The 23,127-nt window shown below is 39.6% G+C and overlaps 1 protein-coding gene across 3 annotated transcripts in view; it reads right to left on the bottom strand.

The window, feature by feature from the left end:
* Positions 1-23,127, bottom strand: part of tmem144b (transmembrane protein 144b) — a 150,837-nt gene that overhangs the window by 84,438 nt on the left and 43,272 nt on the right. For all 3 annotated transcript variants that reach the window (XM_039750304.1, XM_039750305.1, XM_039750307.1), the window contains exon 8: positions 17,796-17,914. In XM_039750304.1, coding sequence (XP_039606238.1) covers positions 17,796-17,914 — 119 coding nt within the window. The remainder of the gene's footprint in view (positions 1-17,795; positions 17,915-23,127) is intronic.

Here is a 23,127-nt window from a genome sequence, read left to right as displayed (position 1 = left end):
TTATTTATTCAGTGTATTGATTGATTGATTGATTGACTGTATTATCTGTCCTGTGAGTCTGCATCCTTATTTTTATGCTTCTGCTGCTGTATGCAACTAAATTTCTCCATGGGATTAATAAAGTTTGTCTAATCTAATCTACACATTGGAATACAAACAAATATGGAGTTTAAGTCAATATTCATTGTTGCCATCTTTTCTTATATTTGCTTCTGTACTTCCGTATTTGCTTTCCCATTTAAACTGCAAACTAACAACATTTGCAATCATATGCAGCTTATACATAACTAGCAAAATACCCGCGCTTCGCAGCGGAGAAGTAGTGTGTTAAAGAAGTAATGAAAAAGAAAAGGAAACATTTTGAAAATACCGTAACATGATTGTCAATGTAATTGTTTTGTCACTGTTGTGAGTGATGAGTGTTGCTGTCATATATATATATATATATATATATATATCAAAATACCCAACTTCAGCGATGTCATGTGTTAAAGAAGTTATGAAAAAGAAAAGGAAACATTTTAAATATAATGTAACATGATTGTCAAAGTAATTGTTTTGTGTATTTGGTGGCAGCGTCACAAAGTAATTTTCGTCTAGCTGCATCAGAAAATGTACCACAACGTCTGACACGCCTCCTTTCTACTGTTTTCTCACAGCTTGGATTGCTGCTGTCATTTATACACACACACACACACACATACATACATACATACATATACACATACATATCTTCATATCTACATATCTATATACATACCCATCTACATCATATATACACACACAAATTATATGTGTGTGTGTGTGTATATATATATATATATATACACATACATACATATATATACACATACATATACTTGTGTGTATGTTTGTATGTGTCTATATGTGTGTGTATAGCTTTGGTCACTGAGTGCAAGGGAAAAATAATAAAATATAGTCTATAAGTTATTAAACAGTAAAACATTAACGTTTTAAGAAGTACAGGTACATTGAGCACTACTGGAGTGGTTGCAGGTAAACTACATTTTAAAGACTGTGTAACACAACAGGTAAGTAACTAACAGCAGCTAAAATGTATATGGATCATCTCTCGGTAGTAGATCCCTTTTGAAAGGCGCTACACGACGGCTGTGGTATAGAAATTACATTTTCTATGTGAACGTCCAAATTTGTGCCTCTGGTAATGTGCCTTACCGGCAATTAAAGAAAATTAGTTTTGTGTCCTCTGCAGTGTTAAGAGAGAAAGGCTTTGGTTTGGGATAAAAGGAAAAAGGTGTAAAGAAAGGAAAGTTGCCTTTTTCTTTTATATAGTATAGAGATGTGTGTTCGCTGGACGTTATGATCGCCTTTTGGGGACAGTCGCGTGGGTCTTGTGTAGACTGGTGAGGCGTCCCGCCATTAATCGGCTGTGATGGCACTGTCAGTCCTCCACTCGTGTGCGTGTGTTCATAATCCGAGGTGAGTACCTCATAATCGTATACGTGCAAAAGAAAGTGTGAATCGCCTTAATATTATTTTGCCGTGGTGTAGAAAAGGGGTCCCGTGTTTGCACTTGTCTGGGCTATAGCGCAGGGGAGGATGAAAAAAATTAAAAGTGCTCACTTTGACTTAAAGCAGAAGCGCAGTCAGCGTCTCAAAGGCGGCACAGCTATGCACGCGCTGGCTGCTCGACTTTTGCTGGGCAGGAGACCCCTTTTGTACACACGTTCATGATATCAAAAGTCTCAGCTCTTTGGAGGTAATTCATATATTATATATATAGCAAAATACCAGCCTAGCAGCGAGAAGTAGTGTGTTAAAGAAGTAATGAAAAGAAAAGGAAACATTTTAATAATAGCGTAACATGATTGACATTGTCATGAGTGTTGCTGTCATATATATGCCTGCCTAAATAAGTCACCCTCGCTCTTACTTTTTACCGTTCATTTAATCATGGCTAATGGCGGAAAAATTATAAAATGGAAGGAGGATGGCTTTACCAAAACAATTATTGATGGCGAATCGATTATTCATAAAGCTTGAATTGGTGATCTGTTTTCTGTGTTAACCTCATATTTTTCATACTTCTTCTCAAACTAAGGTGGTGCGAGGGTAAAATGAATCGGGATGCGCTGATCAATGTAATCGTGTACCAGGAAATCATGCATTGACAAAAGCTCCCTTTGCTTGTAATGCAAAGTGTGATTAAATGCATTATTTTTAACGTTATGGAGCACATGCATCAAGCTTCTCAGCTGTGCTTGTGCTAAGAAAAGGAAAGATTTTAAAAATAACGTAACACGATTGTCAATGTAACCTTTTGTAAGTAGTGCCTGGAGGATTCAGTGTGGAGAAACTCTAGAGAGAGCGTGTGTATTAACTTGTGGATTTTTCTGTGAGTATTTGGTGGCAGTCTGACAAGTTGCTTCGAAGACGGCATTAGCCGAGCTCAGCTCAGAGTAAATGAGATGAATGGGGGGAGATGATGGCGTGACTCCCCACCCGCCTTAACTGTCAATCCCCCACAAACACAGTCGCTCGGAATTTGCATAAGCACACCCCTTCACCTACAATTTTAACTTAGTTACAAAGTGATCAAAACTCGTTTATATCCTCGTCCTCTCATTAAACTTGTATCCCGCATTACCTGTGGGCATGTGAAACGCCAGCGTAGCCTGTCTATGAACTTAATTTAAAGTTTAGGTTTACACCTTGCTTTCTTTCCGAGGTAGCAGCACTCATGAATATGGTATTATATGTCACTCGCTCGCTTCTTATTGTTTCGCTGCCTTCTCAATTATATAATGCATGTTTTCTTAAGCGCTTTTTGGAGGTCTTCCTGGTTTTCTACGCACTGCGTTGACAGTCAGTTCACGTGATTACGTGGGAGGCGTGATGATGTCACACGAAACTCCGCCCCCCACGTCATTGCAGCTCAACTCCATTACAGTTAATGGAGAAAAATACCTTCCAGTTATGACCATTAGGCATAGAATTTCGAAATGAAAACTGCCCAACTTTTGTAAGTAAGCTGTAAGGAATGAGCCTGCCAAATTTCAGCCTTCTACCTACACGGGAAGTTGGAGAATTAGTGATGAGTGAGTGAGTGAGTGAGTGAGTGAGTGAGTGAGGGCTTTGCCTTTTATTAGTATAGATTAATCAGTCTCAATTTTAAAACCAACTTTATATGACACATATTTTTGTTTTTAACTAAAATCTATTAAGCAGACGCTGTTGAGTCCAGTGCAAGACGATTAATAGACCTAAAAAGAACAAAGTGTGTGCTTATAATGTATATAAAACATCTACATCAGAGAATGTCAGGACATGTAGTTAGGATGCCCACTGGGAAGAGAAAGTGTGTAAGGCACAGCTCACTACGACAAGATCCAGGACATGCATGCTGCATTCAAATCTGCCATCTTTGGAGTTGTTGAAAGGAGGTGCAGGGGGCAGAATGGCTCGATCTGTTCAGTTCAGCACGTTGTCACCTCAAACCTCTTTAGGAGATGAAGGGTACCTGCTCTCAGATTTTTTTTTCAGCAAGTTAAAAAAAGTGCAAAAATCTTTAAAAAAAAGTTGTACACACAAGGTAAAATGTTTTATCTGTACCTGAAATTTAATTTTTACAAATGCATATACTAAAAATATTCCCCCTTTTGGAAGTTTTCACGTTATGTTATACAACATTGAATCACAATAGATTTAATTTGGATTTTTTAAAGTGATCATCAGAAAAAGGGTCTTTACAGTCAAAGTGAAAACAAATCTCTGCAAAGGGGTCTAAATTAATTACAAAAATAAAATATGAAATTGATTGCATAAATATTTGGTCAATATTTAATGCACCTTTGAGACTCTGAGCACAGGTTTGTGTATCTGGACACCGCCATTTTCCCCTTTCTTTGAAAAACTGCTGAGGCTCTGGCAGGTGACATGCAAATCAGAAGTTAGCAGCCTTGTTCAATTTCAGCCACAAATTCTCAGCTTGACTGAGATCTTGACTTGGCCACTCCAGGTCATTAAAATCATTTTCAAGACAACCATGTGTATCTTCTGCATTATGCCTTGCTGGAAAACAAATCTTTTCCCAAGGTGCAGGTTCTTGCAGACTACTTCTGGTTTTCTGTATTTTTCCACATTCATTTTATCCTCCATTTTCACAAGCTTTGCTGCCATCACCATGCTTCATGTTGGGAATACTGTGTCATTGATAACATGCAGCACTTGGCTTACATTAAATATGTCATTTAGTATGTTGGCCAAAAAGCTCTATTTGAGTCCTGTTAGACCATAGAACCTTTTTCCAGTTGACTTAAGAGTCTCCCATGTCCATCCTAGCAAACTTTAGCCGACATTTCTGTGTGTTTTTTAACAGTGGCTTTCCTTTTGCAACTCTTCCATAAAGCTGAAACTGGTGAAGCACCCAGACAACATTTATTGTCTGTACAGTCTCTCCATTCTCAGGCACTGTAACTTGTAACTCCTTCAGAGTTCTAACAGGCATCTTGGTGAAACTCTTTTTTTGCATGATTACTCAAGTTTTGTTTGGACGGCTTGCTCCAAGTAGATTTAAAGCCATGCCATACTCTTTAAATTTCTTAATAACGGATTTACCTGGACTAAATGGGAAATTCAGTAACTTAGATATTTTATTGTCTCCATCCCTTCCCTTGTGTTTACCAAGTATAGTTTCAAGGAGTTGCTCAGTTGTTCTTTTGTCTTCATTGTGTAGGTTACATCACCATATTGACTCACAAAAGTTGCCCCTTTCACATTCTGGTGCATTTATATGACAATAAATTGAAACCCTTAGAGAGGTGATCTCCATTGAACTCATTTTGTGACTTTTAAAATTAAGTGGCTACACCAGCAATGATTTAGGTGTGCCATATTAAAGGAGTGAACGCCTTCGAGATCAATTATTTTGTGTTTAATATTTGTAATTAATTTAGACCCCTATGCAGAGATCTGTTTACATTTGGATAATATAGAGTCTTTTTCTATTCGTCTGAGTTAAAAAAGCCAAATTAAAACTGCTGTGATTCTATTATGTATAACAGTAAAATGTGAAAATGTCAAAAGGGGTAAATAATTTTTACATGTAATGTATGTTGCTGGCGTTTTATTGAATGGCAGCAATATGGATAGCACTGCTGTTTGCAGATTCAGTGCTCTGGGATGGCATCAGACACCTAATTGCTTTCTGTTTGAAGTTTGCGTTTTCATATTAGTTTTACTCCGGGTACTCCACATTTCAAATTTGCCCAGTCTGAGTGGGCTTCGTGATGAACTGGCATGCAGTCCAGGGTTGGTTCCTACTTTGTAATCAATGCTGCTAGTATAAGCTGTGTGAAACTTAATAGAATTAAGATTATGACTTCATCGAAAAGTAACTTGTGGTTATTTTACACACTGTCTCTTACAGCTATATTTTTAATCTTGTAGGACTGTGCTCCAAATCAGGCTATTGTGTCTACAGCAACAAAAACTGCAGTGTTAGCACCACAAAAGGATGTCATGAGGCAGCAGATATGCAGATGTCACTGTATAAAAGGAGCCAGCAGCCACTACTCAGGGAGCCAGAGTCGGGAGTAGGAGTGATGCAGCTTGACCAGAGGAGTGAAGGAGAAAGGAGATAAAGAGAAGGAAGAGAACTGCTTGGATGCTGTGCTTGTGCTGGACTGTGTTGAGCTCGTGTGAATGGGGAAGGCGTTGCCTACAAGGTAAAAAAAGAAAATTAAAAAAACAGTGTGTGCCTTGAACTTGTGTCCTGTGCTTGTCTGTGTCGGGTTCAGCTGGCGGTGCCAGCCTGGGTGGCCCACAAAATCCATTATTACTTTGTCCAAGGCGACTTAACCACATTTAAGATATAATTGGTTCTATTTCTATTGTTTGTCCAAGTGGAGCAAAGGCAGGTGAAGTGACATGCTCAAAGTCACAGGGTGTGAAGTCTACAGCCTTAACCACTATGCCACACTGCCTTTTATTAAAAGGAAGTAACTATGCTGGCATGACCCAGTCATTTAGAAAACAAAAAGTACAGAGGTTATGTGTAGAGTTAATGCTTGAGGGTGCATAGTCTGTGTGTGTGTGTGTGTGTAATGAGGAATGTAAGGGGTGCTGGCATCACTTGTGACACTATCCTGACTCAATAGACTATACATCTGACATCAGAAGACTGGAATGTTGCATTTAAAACAAGAAAGTTAAAAGTATTAAACCTCTACTGTTCTACTTGGAGTTATGAACAATCGGGACAGCTTCACATCATACACGACACTGACAACATCACTCAGTATCTCACACAGACCTGAAATTTAGTTTTACTTCCCCCTAGAGCGTCACCTGCATGGCATGCCATTCAGTAACACTTATGGCCATCACTCAATACAGTAACTGTCAAGAATGCAAATATGGTGTTACCTGTCAACAGCTCATGAAGATCCAGCAAGACGACCTTCCTTCGGAAGAATTAATATGAAGCTTACATGGATTTTGCCAAGGAGAAAACAAGTACTTAAAGAAACACACTGGACTGTACCCAAATCTCGACTCAGGCATTAGACAGAGGAGTGCCAAAGCCTCAACAGCATAAGAAAATAGAAAAAGACTAAAGGGCATGTTGGGATGTGAAATTTTGCATACAAGTTGATAAATATTTTGTATGTCTTTATTTGTAACTTAGACAAAGCAATGTAATATTAGTGTTACATTATAGATAATAACAGCAATGGTTTGATGGTTTAAGAACCCCTTCCCCCTTTTAGTAATTTTATGACAGGGTTGGGGGAAGTTAGGCCAATATTTCTCTGCTGAAGTCTCTCAGTCAAACCCCTCAGGAAAGCCAGGATGCCTAACTGCCAAGCTTTACCTTAACACATGGTTTGGAGGGCAGGTGTGAAGGTATTCTGTCCCCCCCATTTGTCAGAAGTATGGCTGTTTGGAATTGGCTTGATCAGAAGCCATTAAGTACCATGATGCCCTATTGGCTGTAGAGGTTGGACAGAAAAACTATAAATTTGATTACTTTAATCTCTCCCCCCCTCACCAAACTGATGAAAGACTATCACAAACTCAAAAGGACAACACAATGAAGAACACAGAACGGCAGCCATATTGAGACAGGCATGTGGTCTGTTCTGAAGAAAGCTGAACAAAAATGAGTACTTAAGTAGAGATAATTAAAGTAACTAGCAAGTCTGTGTGCCGCCTGAAACTACACATCACCATTTATCGGGTTGTATGGCTGCCAATATTCAAATGTACTTTGCATATTATTATTTATGAATATTATCAATAATACTTTGTTTAAGCTGTAACTTAACTCCTGCTTGTCTTTTACTACGCCTAATTGCCTGAGGTTAGAAATGTAGAGGGGAAGGTGGGGAGAAGTTATATGGCACAATACCTTATAAACAGTGGTAAGTCTGGCAGATTTGAGGCATTCTGACAAAGGCTACATATTAATTACACAAACGGGAAAAGTAGAGTAATATATTACTCCACCAAGACAAAACAGGGCACATGGGGCAGAAAATGCCATTTAGTCAGCCAGTGCAGAAGTGTAAGGAGGACCACATCTTTTATACAAGTTGCCTGTAGCATTATAGGAAACAATTAGAAAAGAGTGCACCGTTGTGAGACCAAGACAATGCCCTTCTTATTTCAAGGGGGTACAGCATGACACAGTGGATGGAAGGTGAATCTGAACTTCCGGTAAAGGGAGAGTAATGTACCAGAGATGATTGGGATAAGAAGATGTTCTTCTGGGAGAGGAAAGGAGAAACAAGCCAAGTTAATCTACAGCACTGCACAGGGAAGTACGAGTGCACGATTATCATGAAATTAATAACTGATGATTACTGTCCTTGAAATTGTAATTGCGATTATTAATTTTGATTTATTACACTACAATAACAGATGTTGTCAAGAGCATATACTGTACTCTATGCAGTAGAACAGGCAGCACAGGAACACAGTGGTAGTGCTGCTGCCTCGCAGTAAGAAGGTGACGGCTTGTGTCCCAGGACCCAGATTGTATGTTCTCCCTGTGTCTGCATGGCTTTCTTTCGGGTGCTCCGTTTTTTTCCCCAATTGACATGCAGGTTAGGTGAATTTGTAAAGGTAAATTGGCCCTACTGTGTGTTCACTGTGTGATGGACTGGTGTCCTGTCCAGGGCTTATTCCTGCCTTGCTAGCCCCTCTAACAGTTAAAGAGGTTAGTAAAATGACATGACTGTATAACAGAACCTCCATTTAGCAGTTTCCTAGGGAAACACTTAAACCGTTAGTGTGTAACTGTTAAATGCTGAATTAGTTGAAAAGTTAAAAATGTAGTGTTTACAATAAAGATTCAGGACACTTATTTAAAGAATGTGTCACTGCTTCCATAAATCAATAAATTGGTGATATTTAGATCATTATGAAAAAACTTAAGTATAACACAAATATCTTTTTTTCCCCAAACAAATCTTACTTTACAAAACCACTAGCCACTCAAAAATGTAAAATGTGGAAAAATGTTAATCATAGGAATGTTAAATTGGGGGTTCTGTCATATTACAAAAAAAAAAGTTGCATGTGCATGATAAATCAAAACACAGAATAAAATCTTAAACAAGTGTAATCTAAGATTAAGAAATTAACCTGACAGTTCCATTTTACTGATATGTAAAAGAATTAAATGTATTATTTAGATGGTAACACGTTGTTACATGTTGCTGCCATTGTGATATTTATATAATATGGCAAAATGTATATACAGCACCATCAAATAAAAAAAATCTCTATTAAAAATGTTTTAAGTTCACTATATTCATGTAGTATTTCGACATTGTTGGGTAATAAACTGTAACCTATATAAGATACGGCAACAGCAAAGAGAGTATATGATGCAGTGTTTAGGTTTAGCGTAAATGGCACCATTGCTAAGTGCAGCCTCCAAGCGTAAAAAATGAAGTCTGGAACAATCATTGATAGCAACGGTGTTCATTGCGTTTGCCCCGTTCTGTGAAATCATGAAGACTTGCCAGTCTTTTCCTTCAAGCCCCAGGCAGCCAGTGTGACTTGAGTAGCTACGTCCCATTCTTGAGAAAAGGATGCAGTTTGCACCCCACCACTTTTCAAAATAAATCCCTCATCGGTATAATGTTTCATTATGGTCAGGTAAGCTTTCACAGTTTTCTAATCCAGATAAGGCTGCATAAAACACAACTTGTTGTTTAAAATTCTGTCTTTCATTAGGAATAAAGTAAAGGCAAAACAACTTTGGAAAAAATAACTGCAGGAGAGGATGGTGTAAGATTGTATCATTGATCATTTCTTAAACATTTCATGCTCACCGTTTTAATTTGCAACCACCAAAGTGGGAACTGCTCATTTTGCTACGCTTTAGCAGCTGCACCAAACCCCCTCTTATATTCCAAACTAAGTGGCCAAACTCCTTTTATGAGGACCAGCCTGTACTTCATCTGATAACAAAGGTGTACACCAGAGTTGAAGTGACATATTTGTAGAGGAAACTTGGCAAACTCTTTCAGAACAGAAGGCGCACGAAACAGGCACCCAAGAACAAAGAGCTATAACTCAACGAGTGACAATTTAGTTGGACAAAATAACGCAAAAACAAGAAGTCACTAATGTGCTAACTGGAAGCGACATTAATTCAATCATGAGAAGTTACACATTCATTCAAAAAGTAGCAGCAGAGGCACTCCACTCTTACTCTACAAAACAACCTTTTGCACCCACTGAAGCCAAAAAGCTGATGAGCCACTCCCTCTTTGGGGAGTTGAAAACTGAATATCCTTTCTCTTTGTGGACCTGAAAGCTAAGGACCCTCTACCAAACCAAGCTGTGCTAGTAAGTGGGCCAGCAGTTTGAAAAGACTGAGGAGAAGATATTTCTTTGAGAAGTGAACTTCAGCATTTGAACTCTTGTTCCAGAATGAGGAATGCTTTTCCCTATGAAGTCGCAGATGACACAGCAAAGAGCTTAAATGAGACAAGCACAGAACACCTGAATAAAGGACCACGTGGGGTGGGGGCTGATTTGTTTTCGATCTTATTTTTGTAAAAAATGATTTATTTGCATGCAATAAAATAAAGGACGACGTCACAAAGAAAAAGAGTGCCCTCCAACACAAGACAATCTTCCACTTGAGACCGGAACAAAAACAGAAAAACCACCACACATCAGACATCATCTTTAAAGACTTTATATGTCCCAAGATAAATCAGAAGTCTTAACAGAAAGTAAACAGCAAGCTCTGTGCTATACGTTTGCCTATCTAGTCTGTCTGTGGTCAGTCTTATATGTCAATATACTATGTTTACTGGTATCGTAGTTCTATTGTTCTTGTGCTTATTAATAAATTGCATTACTCTTGTTTCTTAAAATGAGTGTGCTTCAGTTACCATGACAGAAATCTAATGGCCCAAGACCCCTACAGAAAAAGACAAGGAAAGCAAAGTTGGAGCATTACTTAATTATTTAATTAATTACAAGCATTGCTGAAAGGCAAAACTAAGTAAATCTCTTCCCATTCCTACAACACTGTTTTTTTGATAAATAAAATGCAATGATTTCGGGTATCTAAATTTTTTTTTCGATAGCCTGCTCGAAACAGACAGCATCATCAACCAATTAACGGATATTTTGTGATGGAACTAATGTTACTAGGCCTTGGCACTGCTGGCTCAGCTTTTAAGCACTCTTGTGGACTATGTGGTTTATGTATAGACTAGCTGTCCCCCACGGCTTCGCCCATGTAGTAGTAAAACAGGACAGTGAGGAGGGCCCTGCCCGGCTCCCTACTCCTGAAGTCACACTTCCCCTTCCCCTTGGCCCACAACTTCTGATCAGATTAGTGCAAATATATTGCTCCTGCAAGCGACCTATGATTCTTAGCACGATGCGATAAGTCGCAAAATCAAAGAATATTACTGAAAAAAAAAAACAGATCTAAATCAGTTAAGTAGTTCTTTCGTTTGCTAACTAAGCAGAGTTACGCCCCGAGCCTGGTTCGTGAGTAAGGAGGGCCCGACACCCCTCCCTGCTGCGTCTCTCTTGGATTCACGCAAATAAATTGGTACCACAAACAAACTATGATACATAGCATGATGACAAAAGTCACAAAATCAACCAGAATGTTCAAGCAAATTATAGAGAAAAACTGATCTAAATCCGTTAAGAAGTTCTCTTGTTCACTAGCTAAGCAGATATAAGATACGCCCCGAAGCTCTCTCTACACACAGAGAGAGAGACAGAGAAAGAGAGATGGTTATATAAACATTAAGAGTGCAGTTCTCCAAAATTATGATTTCATTAATCAACATCATCACTATTAAAAACAAATCAAACAATTCAAAATGATTCTTTTAATTTTGGAACTAAAATGTAAAATAAAAAAAGTGTCAGTTGATCTACAACACATTCAACATTACTCTAACTTTTTTTTCCTTTAAAGCTTTTTTCTAAAGCCTACATCAAACAGAACAGAAAGACTTTAACACATTTTAAAAGATGTTAGGAATCAGACTGCTAATGCGTTCAGCTCGGTCGCCTGCAATTACTCCTAGTGCCTCAGAGTCCCAAATGCATTTGTGCTTAGTGAATGTGTCTGTGCTGGATTACAACACTCATATGCCAATTATAGCAAGCCTGCAACAGGGAAAGCTCTATTTTTGACAGCACAGGAGTACTACGTAGAATCAAGTAATCACCACTTCTGTTGAATAGTGTATCGTGGTAAATGTAAAGGTAATTGTGATTAATACACACTCAGCAGCCACTTTATTACGTACATATCTGAGACTGACGAAGCTGCTTGGATGAGCAGTGAAACGTATCTACCTAACAAGAAAGAAGTCCAGTTGCCATGACTCAACTACCAGATAATTTCACCTGGATGACTGAGAATCTTCACAGACATTTATTAAATACACTTTGCTAGTACAGGGTTGGACCCCCTTTTGCATTTAGAACTACCACAATTCTTTGTGGCACAGATTTTGGTCCATATTGACATGATAGCATCATGCAGTTGCTGCAGATTTGCCTGCAGCACATCCATGATGCGAATCTCCCATTCCACCATATCCCAAAGATGCTCGATTGGATTGAGATCTGGTGACTGTGGAGACGATTTGTGTATAGTGAACTCATTGTCATGTTCAAGAAACCAGTTTGAGATGATCTGAGCTTTATGACATGGCATTTTATCTTGCTGGAAGTAGCCATCTGAAGAAGAGTACACTGCAGTCATATAGTGATGGACATTGTCAGCAACAGTACTCCGGTAGTCTGCTGCATTTAAACAATGCTGAGTAGGTACTAATGGGCCCAAAGTGTGCCAAGAAAATATCCTCCACACCATTACACCACCACCAGCACCAGACTGAATCGTTGATACAAGGCAGGATAGATCCAAGCTTTTATGTTTGTTGATGTCAAATTCTGACCCCACCATCTGAATGTCACAGCTGAAATCGAGACTCATCAGACCAAGGCAACATTTTTTCAATCTTCTACTGTCCAAACTTGGTGAGCCCATGTGAATTGTAGCCTTAGTTGCCTGTTCTTAGCTGACAGGAATGGCACCCAGTGGGGTCTCCTGCTGCTGTAGCCCATCTGCTTCAAAGTTCGATGTGTGGTGCGTTCAGTGATGCTCACCTGCATATTTCAATTGTAGAGAGTGGTTATTGGAGTTACTATTGCCTTTCTAGAAGCTCAAACTAGTCTGGCCATTCTCCGCGGACCTCTGCCATCAACAAGGTATTTTTGCCCAAACAACTACCGCTCACTGCATATTTTCCCTTTTTTGGACTATTCTCTGTAAAACCCAGAGATGGTTGTTTGTAACAATCCCAGTAGATCAGCCTTTTCTGAAATACTCAGTCCAACCGATATAGCAACCAAAATCCATGCCACATTAAAAGTCACTTCAGTCACCTTTCTTCCCCATTTGTTTGAACTTCAGCAAATCATCGTGCCAATGTCTACATACCGAAGCTGCCATGGGATTGGCTGATTAGATATTTGTGTTAGCAAGCAGGTGAACCTAATAAAGTGGCCAGTGCATGTACAACTAATCATGCAGTCCTACAGGAAAGCAATGCATTTTTCAGAAAACAAGGTCAGCAAGATGCAGTTGCCAGACACAGAGGCCACCATCTCTGTAGCAAACTGAGCACTAAAGAGGCAAGAGTTAAAAACCTATGGTGAAAGACAACACCAAGTCACTGTCATGGGTAAAAGAAACAGAGGGAAAGACTGACTCCACAGGTGCATTTGTAGTAAAAGATGCACAGTGCCACATTCGTGTAACAGTCACTGCCCTTTTGAAACAACAGTATTGCAGTCCATGGTGCTAGTGCAAATAAGCTGTTAGAAGTACCTGTATGGGGGATGCTTTAACCTTTATAACTGAAAGATTTCAGGTAAAATGGCCGAGTCCTGAAAGACTTGTCAAGCTGGATAGAAGTGAAGTGTATTCTGGGAAAACTTAAAGACAAAGCAAGACCTTAGAATATTTTGTGTAGCCAGTCTGTTTACAGCACAGTACAGTTTAGGATTCAACCAGGAATAGACCTTTACAGTGTGAGGACTTTTCTGTGTTTGGGGCAGAAGAAAACCAGGTACTCATTTTGGGTGAGTAAGGGCTCAAGCCAATTTTCGGGTTACTTTTTAGTTCAGTTGTTGTTTTGTCACAGAATGTTCAGCTGCTGCCTTCCTGACACTATGAGATGAGACATAGGCACTTAAAAGGAGCTTGCTATCTGCTTGGCTGCTGGACACTTTCTATAGAAGTGAAAATGGTGCTGTCCTTCAGGTGAGATGTAAAACCAAGGTCCTGACACTCTGTGGTCCTAAAAGATCACTGGGCATCTTTCGTAAACTGGAGGGTGTATCCCTTTGTCCAAGCTAAATTGCCCTCAATGGCCTAGTTATTTTGGCCCCCTATTCATCCTCTGTCTCTAATTGGCTTCCTTTCTCTCTCACGACTTCACCACCTAACAGCTAATGTGTGGCAAGTGTACTGGCACAAAAATGGCTGTCGTCTCATCATCCAGGTAGATGCTACGCATTACTGGTAGTTGAAGTGGCTCCCCACTCCCTATGTAAAGTATTTTGAGTAGTGAGAAAAGCGCTATATAAGTGTAAAGAATAATTTCCACACTTGTTAAATGTGATAGATATCAGTTCCTGACTGAGTGACTCATAATTTGGTCTGTGTGATCCATGAGTGATGCGTTTACACCTTTTTCTCTTTCTTTCTTATGATGGCCAAGTGGTAACTGATCATGATGAATACTGATTCAGATATACATGAACTTTGCTTAACTTACAAATACTCGTGTTTGTGACCAGAAAGCTGTCCTCCTTTAAAAATATGCTAATTTTGGTTACCTCATCCACTTAGCTTTCTTAACCAGTGCAATGTCCATAGGGTTAAAAAAAAGGAGGAAAGACAGCTTCAACAGAGATGAGGAGCTGGATATAAGAATGTGATGAGCAGCAAAGCTTGTAGCCAATGGGTCTTGTTTGTAAGGACAATGTGCCAGCAGTTAGTTCTTCATATATTCTGAATTGCCTATATAAAGTGTTACTTTTGTCCCTCAATAAAATTAAGATTGACACCCCTATTCTAGAGTGTTCCCATATGTGGTTGAATGTGCATTTGTTCGTGCTTTGTGAAGGACCATGACCCTAAACAGAATAAGTGGGTTAGAAGAATGGGTGAATGAAGAACACATGAAATGCTGAAAAATGAAGGTAATGTGCCAGGAGGTTTTAGAATGAATGTTTATGTATAGTTGTTATAACATAATATGCTTTACAAATGACAGGATTCTGGTACGATCCCGGTTTCAAAATTCTTTTCATTTCATTCATTCACTGAAATTCTTTTTGTGTTCTACTCCTTTAAGCAAAACAATAAAATAGTATGATGCATAATTAAGAGCATGGATTAAATCCTAACTGAAAGGGTTCTGAAAATACAGTTCTATAGTAAGTCTAAACACTTATATAATTGTGAGAATGCAGTTTATTGACTTCAGCTCAGAATTCGACACCAACATCCGCCTGAAGCTAGTAGCAAAGCTTGGGGCGGATGAACTGAACATCACCCCATGTAATTGAATCCAGGAATTCATTATTGGTTGAGCCCAGGTGGTCAGACTTGTTGACACTTTGAACACATGCTTAGTTTTTGACAGTTTTCCTTTTTTATAGATCATTTTATTGCCAAGCCTGACACAAATCCTATCATCAAATTCGCTGCAGACACAGAGGTACCTTTTTGATTACCAACAATGACAAAGAAGCCTGTAGAAATCAAGTGAAAAATTTTACTGAATAGTATGATTACGGCAATCTGAACATCAAATGTGAGCAAAACAAAAAATCTTTTTATGAATTTCATCAGTTTCTTGCACCTACTGACATGGACAAAGTGAGTAGCTTTACGTTCTGCTAAGTTAGGTGCCTAACATCTTGTTTGTGCTTACACACGACCTTAATTGTTTTGCCTTTTTGTCACGCAGCTAGCATCGCAACATTGCTGAAGCTTCACGTGACCAAATTCATCAGGCATATCACGTAGGTTCAGTTGTACAGTGCCGTATCATGCATACAGTATGTTTCATTTTTCGTGTCAATGTCTGATGACTAGTTCAGATCATCATCACTGTTGCTTGATTCAACGGCGTTTCATTTGCCTTTGTGTTTTTTGTTGGAGGCTCCAGCCCACTCAGTAATATTGATGAGTTACAGTGGCAGAACGCATAGAAATATTCATGATTTTTTGCAGCATGATGTTATTTCATCCACCTCTGATGATCAGTATGAGTTTCCATAACTTATGACCAACTGAGGAAGTTATACACAGGAAAAGCTGCGGAACCAGATGGACATAGTCCCCAAATGCTTAGAGCCTGTTATTCTACTGTATAACATTTCAGTAATTATTTACCGCTCTGATCTTTCTGATCATAAAATAGGTCATTACGATAGCAATTGACGAGAAGAATGCAGAAATACAGTATTTCAGGGTTCCTCTAGAGTGCCTCTTTCTCTTGCACAATTTGGCTAAAAAACTAATCAGCACATCATCATCTCATAACAGGATTAAGTTTCAAGTTTGGTATTCTTCCATCAGTTTTAGCTCTAGACCGCCCTCAAGAAACTGTGACACACAGACACACACCAATCATCAAGATATCGATGTTTCCAGTTCAGGGGACCCTAAAAACTCAAATCGAATTTTTGGCGAATCTAAAGCTTTAGCTCCTCCCCCATAGATAACAGGTTATGGTGGGGGAGGGCACAAAGAAAAAAAGGCACCTAATGAATATAGATCAGTGGCCCTTAATTCCAAACCATGAAAATTTTTTACAGGCTGCTCCTGGACTACGAGAGTCCTCATGAGAAAGACCACCTGGATACACTGTAGCTTCCCTTTTAGACAAAGATTGAAAGTTGAAAAGATTCAGTTATCTTTCTTCTCCATAAGGCGTTGTCACATTTTGAAACAGATGGCAGCCCTATGAGAATTATGCTTTATGATTTCTCCAATTCCCTCAATACCATCAGCCATCCCTGCTAAGGAGTAAGTTCAAATATATGGATAATGGGTGATCTGTCCGGCACATTGCAGGTTGTGAAGCTTAAGGGCTATGCCTCTGATCTGGATGTGAGCAAGAGCGATGCAAAGTGCCCTAAATCTATGATATGGATGTTGGGCAACACAAGGATGAGAACTATCTCCTTTTCTGTTCACCTTGTACACCTCAGTCTATAAATATAACACAAGGTCACGTCACATTCTGAGATGATTCTGTACTAAGTGAACTTTATTTCTTGGTTAAAAGAGAATTGTGTGCAAAGTAACATCAGCAAGGCCAAAAAACTGATCACTGACTTTCGCTGTACCAAAGAGCCTCTATGCCTGGTTACTATTCAGGAAGTAGGCGTGGAGGTGGTTTACTATTACAAGCACTTCGGGGTCCACATCAACAACAGGTTGAGCTGGTCTAAAAACACTGAAGAACTATATAAGAAACAGCACAGCAGGTTCTTTTATTTTCTTAGGAGACTGTGTTCCATTAATGTGAGCAGTGACAACCTTTACATGTTCTATAACTCTGCGATAACCAGCGAGATTTTCTACACTATGGTGTTTGGGGCAGATAACATCACTTCAAGATGGGCCCACCAAATCAACAAGTTGATTAAGACAGCAGGCTCAGTAAGGGGATGCACTTTCGGCCCACTGGAGTAAGTACTGCTGGAGAGAAACCTGAAGGCCATTATGAGCAATGCTGCATATCCTCTCTGTAACAAACCAGCATTGATAACTTTTAACCAACAAATTACTCAACAGAAGTGTATCAGGAACTGTGAATGACGCTCCTTCATACCTATGGCAAAATGCCTTTATAAACGCCTTACTGTGACTGCTCTCTTCTTATTAGTCAAGTCAGGAGTTTTCTTGTTTTTCATAATTGCTTGTGTGTGTGTGTGTGTGTGTGTGTGTGTGTGTATTTGAAGGGTGTTGTTGATGCTTGTTATAATATTTCTCGAGCTTCTGCAAAAAGCTAAATTTCAATTTTACGAATATCAGTTATCTATCAGTATCTATTTAATACCAATATCTATCTAATAGCAGTCTTTATCTATCCACTTGGCATGTGAATGATACAACAAGGTGCCAGCAATGTTTGAAAATAAATACATAAATGAATAAATAAAAATTAAAATAACACACAAGCTAGACACAGAAAACTTTTCTATTTAACTTAGCTTACCAAACTGACTTGCACCAGCATATTCACTGTCTTTCCTTTTAGCATGATTCTTGATATACAGGACAGGGATGAAGGAGGACCCATACAAAATTCCGGCAACCACTGATAATAAAACACCTCTGTGGAAAAAGGTTGAAGTTAAATTCTGCGTCTTTTATAAATTATGTTAACCTACTGACATATCATTAAACAAGACTCAGAAAACAATGCTAAAATAATTGAAAAGTTAATCTTCCTTTTTATCAGCTTCCAAGCAGGGGGTAAAGGAAAATCACAAGATAATGTGATATTGATTTTTTTTTTAGCATCTTTGTGTTATTTATATTAAATGTCAACTAGAAGCAGAGTAAAGTAAAATGGTTCTGCTTGTAAAATGATCAAACTACCGGAGATAGGGAATGGTAATGCAAACAATTAAAATAGAAATTATTAAATGTATAAATCAAGAAGAAGATGACATGATGTCGCAGTCATTGGTGCTGCAGCTGAATGGTTTCAAAGCCCTGGGCTCAATCCACCATTTGGTTGTCTTCTCGGTGGAGTTGGCATGTTCTTCCCATATCTGTGTGGATTAGATTTTCTACAGTTTTCTCCAATATCCCTAAAATTGTGCAACTGTGGATGAGTGTGCCCAGAAATCGCCCAGTGCACCATCCAGGGTTGTCTCAGGTCTTGTACCCAGTGCTACAGGGATGGGCTCTGGTGAACTAGTCTAGCAGTAATTGGGTCCAAAAAAAGTAATACATGTTGTAAACCCAGTGCTGGTTTACTCTCCAAATGAAGATTGATTATAATATAAAGCATATACAGATGCGGATAAGGTTGTTACTTCCTTTACAGCTCATTGAAAAAGTGCTGAATACCTCCTTTAAAGTGATTACCGTAGATACTCGCCTATTAGTCGACCTCGCAGATAAGTCGAGTGTATTGTTTAAGCCAAAAATTATTAAATTTGTTATGACCCGCGTATAAGTCGAGGGTAAAGCTTGACAGCCTATCAAATTCTTTGAATTTCATAATTATACCCAATGTACCTGGGCCCAGACTTTCAACATTTTAATCTTTGAAGAATTTTAGTAAGCCAAAATTAAAACTCCAAAAACATTTTTATTCATTTACTAACAGTTAGAATATTTCAATTAAATTCGTATTCAAATCCCTCGCATATAATAAAGTGGCCCTAAGTGTCTTCTTCAAATCCTTCAAAGTCTGACTCTTGTTGGGATCAGAGCTTAAAACAGCAGCCTGACATCCCAATTATACTGAATGTGGGTGGAGTTGTCGGGGTTTTGGGGGGTGGAGTTTTGGGATTGAGTGTTTGTTGACGGCGTGGTGGGGCTCTTGTGTTTTTGGTCTCTGTTAAGCTAAAACAGGCACCTTAAAAAGAAGGAGATAATAAAGTCAACCATTGAGCAGTCAAGCCTTGTGTGCCACTTCCTGCTGTAAATTAGGAGAAGGGAACTCAGGGACAGGGTTTTACCCCAGAGCATGTTGCTCTGGCCCTGGAGCTTGACACCACTGGACACGAAGAAGGAGAAGCTCCCCTCCGTCACCCCGACCACGGTCCGGAGACAGGCAGGAAAGGTAACACTGGGGGCTCGTCCGGGATTATTCCTGCCAGCACTAGTGAGTGACACGAAGCTTGTAAAACTGAAAGAAAATTGGTGCATTCTCTCGGTGGAGTGTGTAACTAGGAAACTGTGAATGGCGACAAAACTAGGGGTAGGCGCTGACCTGGAAGCAGAGTTTTCCAAAGCCACCGCAATTAGCACCAACCCCTTTAGGACATTGCCCACGCAAGAGGAAACTATATCCCACCGTTTTCCACTAGTAAACTGGGAGAAAAGTGTAGAGGATGGGATTGTCAGACCGAGCGTGGCGCCATTCTAACCCTTTCGTACAGGCGCCGTGTACGAACTCCGAGAACATGCGGACTCGGTCGCTATAAAGAAGAGAGATCCGGGCATGCTTGATGCTGAAATCGCCCAACTGTTTACTTCAGACACTGAGGATGAAGAATTTGATAGATTTGTGGAAGAGGATTGAACTGAAAAAGTGAGTGTATTGTTTTGTATTTTATGTTACAACTGAGCAATGTTGAGAGTTATTGTGAATGAGTTGAATAAAGTTTGACTTATCTGTTTTGTTTAGCTGAATGCGCTTTATTATCCGATCGCCTTATGTATGAAAGTAGACCCATTCATTGATATTGCGCTTTAAAATCCAGTGCACCTTATGGTCCAAAATACTGTATGTTTCTGGTTACCGCCATCTACTGGCAGCTAATGGTATGTTTGTTATCCAAAACCTGCAAAAGCTAATGCTCAAATTCAAGTGCGGTATTTCACAGTTTAAAGAATTATTTAATGAAATTAGTGTTGCCCCGTGGATAAGTCGACTTTCTGTTTTTGAATGAATTTTAAGGCAGAAATTTTTCGACTTATGCATGAGTATCTCGGTAATTGAAAAGCAATTGTCCCCTTGTATACCTGAAAGCCTTTGATATGTCATCGAGTAAAGCAAAGCAAGTGTGAAAAGAGGTCAAGTATTGCTCATTCTATAAAGATATTCTAAAATGACCTGGACACATTTGTTGGTATACCTAGAAAAGATCATAAATAATTGGATTTCAGTGATTTTTGAAAGTTGATGTTTTCTTTAATTAAACCCAGTCACAGGGGATGCACAAGCCAGTGTGTTTATTCATACCTGTCCCAAACTCAGATAAATGAGTAGGGTTACATCAGGAAGGGCATCAGTATAAAATTTTGCCAGATATTCATAAAAACATTACTGATTTTCATACCAGATCAGTCAAGGCCGGGTTAACAGCAGCCACCACCAGTACTGTTAGCCAACAAGGCACTGGCAGAAATTGCGCTACTGTTGGCGAAGAAGGAGGAAAGGAGGAAGGCATGTCCACAGGCAGGAAGAGTGGAGAAAGGTAAAGAGAGTGGAAGTGAGGGTAGGAACTTTTAAAGTTGGGAGTATGACTGGTAAGGGGAGAGAGTTTGCTGATATAATGGAAAGAGCGGAGGTTGATATATTGTGCATGTAAGAGATCAGATGGAAGGGGAGTAAGGCCAGGTGTATTGGAGATGAGTTCTACCATGGTGTGAATGGAAGGAGAAATGGGGTAGGTGTTATGCTGAAGGAACAGTGCGTTAAGAGTGTTTTGGAGGTTAAGAGAGTGTTAGGCAGGCGATGATTTATAAAGCTGGAAATTGAAAGTGTGAAGATGAATGCTGTTAGAGCATATGCCCGTCAGGTTGAGTATACGATTAATGAGAAAGTGGCGAGTTGGATGAAGTGGTGGAGAGAGTTGATGGGTCATGGAGAGGAATACAGAATGTCAGATAGTAGGAGATTTTATGAAAAGGATGGACATGGCTGTGGTGAATCATTATTTTAAGAAGAGGGAGGAATAGTGGAAGAAGATGAACACAGGTAGATTAAATCCTATGCAGGTTGGTCAGTCTAAAGGAAATTGGAGACTGCAAAGTAATGGCAGGAGAAAGCATAGTTAGGCAGAATAGTATGGTGATATGTAGGATGACACTAGACATTAAGAAGTGTGGGAGGAGAGTAAGGATAGAGCAAAGGATCCACTAATGGATACTGAAAAGGAAGACTGTATGGTTGAAGTTAGGGAGGAGGTAAGAATGGCACTGGGAGGCAGTGAAGAGTTATCAGCAGATAGCTGGGCAACTACAGCGTAAGTAGTAAGAGTGACACCTACTGTAGAGCGGTGCTTGGTGTGACATATCGACAGCGGAAGGAGGATAAGGAAACCTGGTGGTGAAATGGGGAAATAGAGGAAAGTATGCAGAGGAAGAGGTAGTTGAAGAAATTGGATAGTCAGAAAGATGCAGAAAGTAGACAGAAGTACCAGGAGATAAAATGTAAACTGGAGAGGTGGCAAACAATAAAGAGAAGGCATATGATAAATTAATTGAGAGGTTGGACATTAAGCTGGTAGAACAGGACCTGTACCAATTAGCTAGACAGAGGGACTGAGCTGGGAAGGTGTGCAGCTGGTTAGGGTGATAAAGGATAAAGATGGAAATGTACTCACAAGCGAGGAGAGTGTATTGAGCAGATTGAAAGTAGTAAAAGTACTTTGAGGGGCTGATGAATGAAGAAAATGAGAGAGAATGTTGGATGATGGAGAGATAGTGAATCAGGAAGTACAATGGATTAGCAAGGAGGAAGTAGGGACAGCTATGAAGAGGATTAAGAATGGAAGAGCTGTTGGTCCAGATGACATACCCGTGGAAGCATGAAGGTGTTTTAGAGAGATGGCAGTGGACTTTTTAACCAGACTGTTTAATGCAATCTTGGAAAGTGAAAGGATCCTGAGGTGGATAAGTGTACTGGTACCGATTTTTAAGAATAAGGGAGAGGTGCAGAACTGTAGTAATTACAGAGGGATAAAATTGATAAGACAGAGCAAGTAATAGGAAACAGTAGTGGAAGCTAGATTAAGAAGGGAGGTGATTAGTGAGCAGCCGTATGGTTTCATACTGGGAAAGAGCACTACAGATGCGATGTTTGATCTGAGGGTGTTGATGAAGAAGTATGGGGAAGGCCAGAAGGAGCTGCATTGTTTCTTTGTGGAATTAGAAAAGCATATGACAGGGTGCCTAGAGAGGAGTTGTGGTAATGTATGAGGAAGTCAGGAATGGCAGAGAAGTATGTAAGAGTGATACAAGATATGTATGAAGGAAGTGTGACAGTGGGGAGGTTTGTGGTAAGAGTGATGGATGCATTCAGCGTAGAGATGGGATTACATCGGGGATCAGATCTGAGCCCTTTCTTATTTGCAAAGGTGATTGACAGGTTGACAGATAAGATTAGACAGGAGTCCCCATGGAATATGATGTTTTGGAGGACATTATGATCTGTAGCGAGTATGGAGCAGGTCGAAGAGACCCTGGAGAAGTGGAAATATGGTCTAGAATGGAGTGTAATAAAGGTCACTAGAAACAAGATAGAATATATGTGTATAAATGAGAGGGAGGTTGGAGGGACGGTGAGGATGCAGGGAGTAGAGGTGAAGAAGAGTGTGCAGGCAGGGTGGAGTGGGAGAAGAAGAGTGACAGGAGTGATTTGTGACAGACAGGTACCAGTAAGAGTGAAAGGGAAGGTCTACAAGATGGTAGTGAGACCAGCTGTGTATATGGGTTGCAGATAATGGCACTGACTAAAAAATAGGACACAGAGCTGAAGGTGCCAGAGTAAAAGATGTTAAGATTTGAACTGGATGTGACGAGGATGGACAGGATTAGAAATGAGTACATTAGAGGGTCAGCTGAGATTGGACATTGGGAGA

Source organism: Polypterus senegalus, chromosome 4, assembly GCF_016835505.1.
Source record: "Polypterus senegalus isolate Bchr_013 chromosome 4, ASM1683550v1, whole genome shotgun sequence".
Classification (NCBI taxonomy): Eukaryota; Metazoa; Chordata; class Cladistia; order Polypteriformes; family Polypteridae; genus Polypterus; species Polypterus senegalus.
This window is presented reverse-complemented; position numbering and strand designations above follow the sequence as displayed.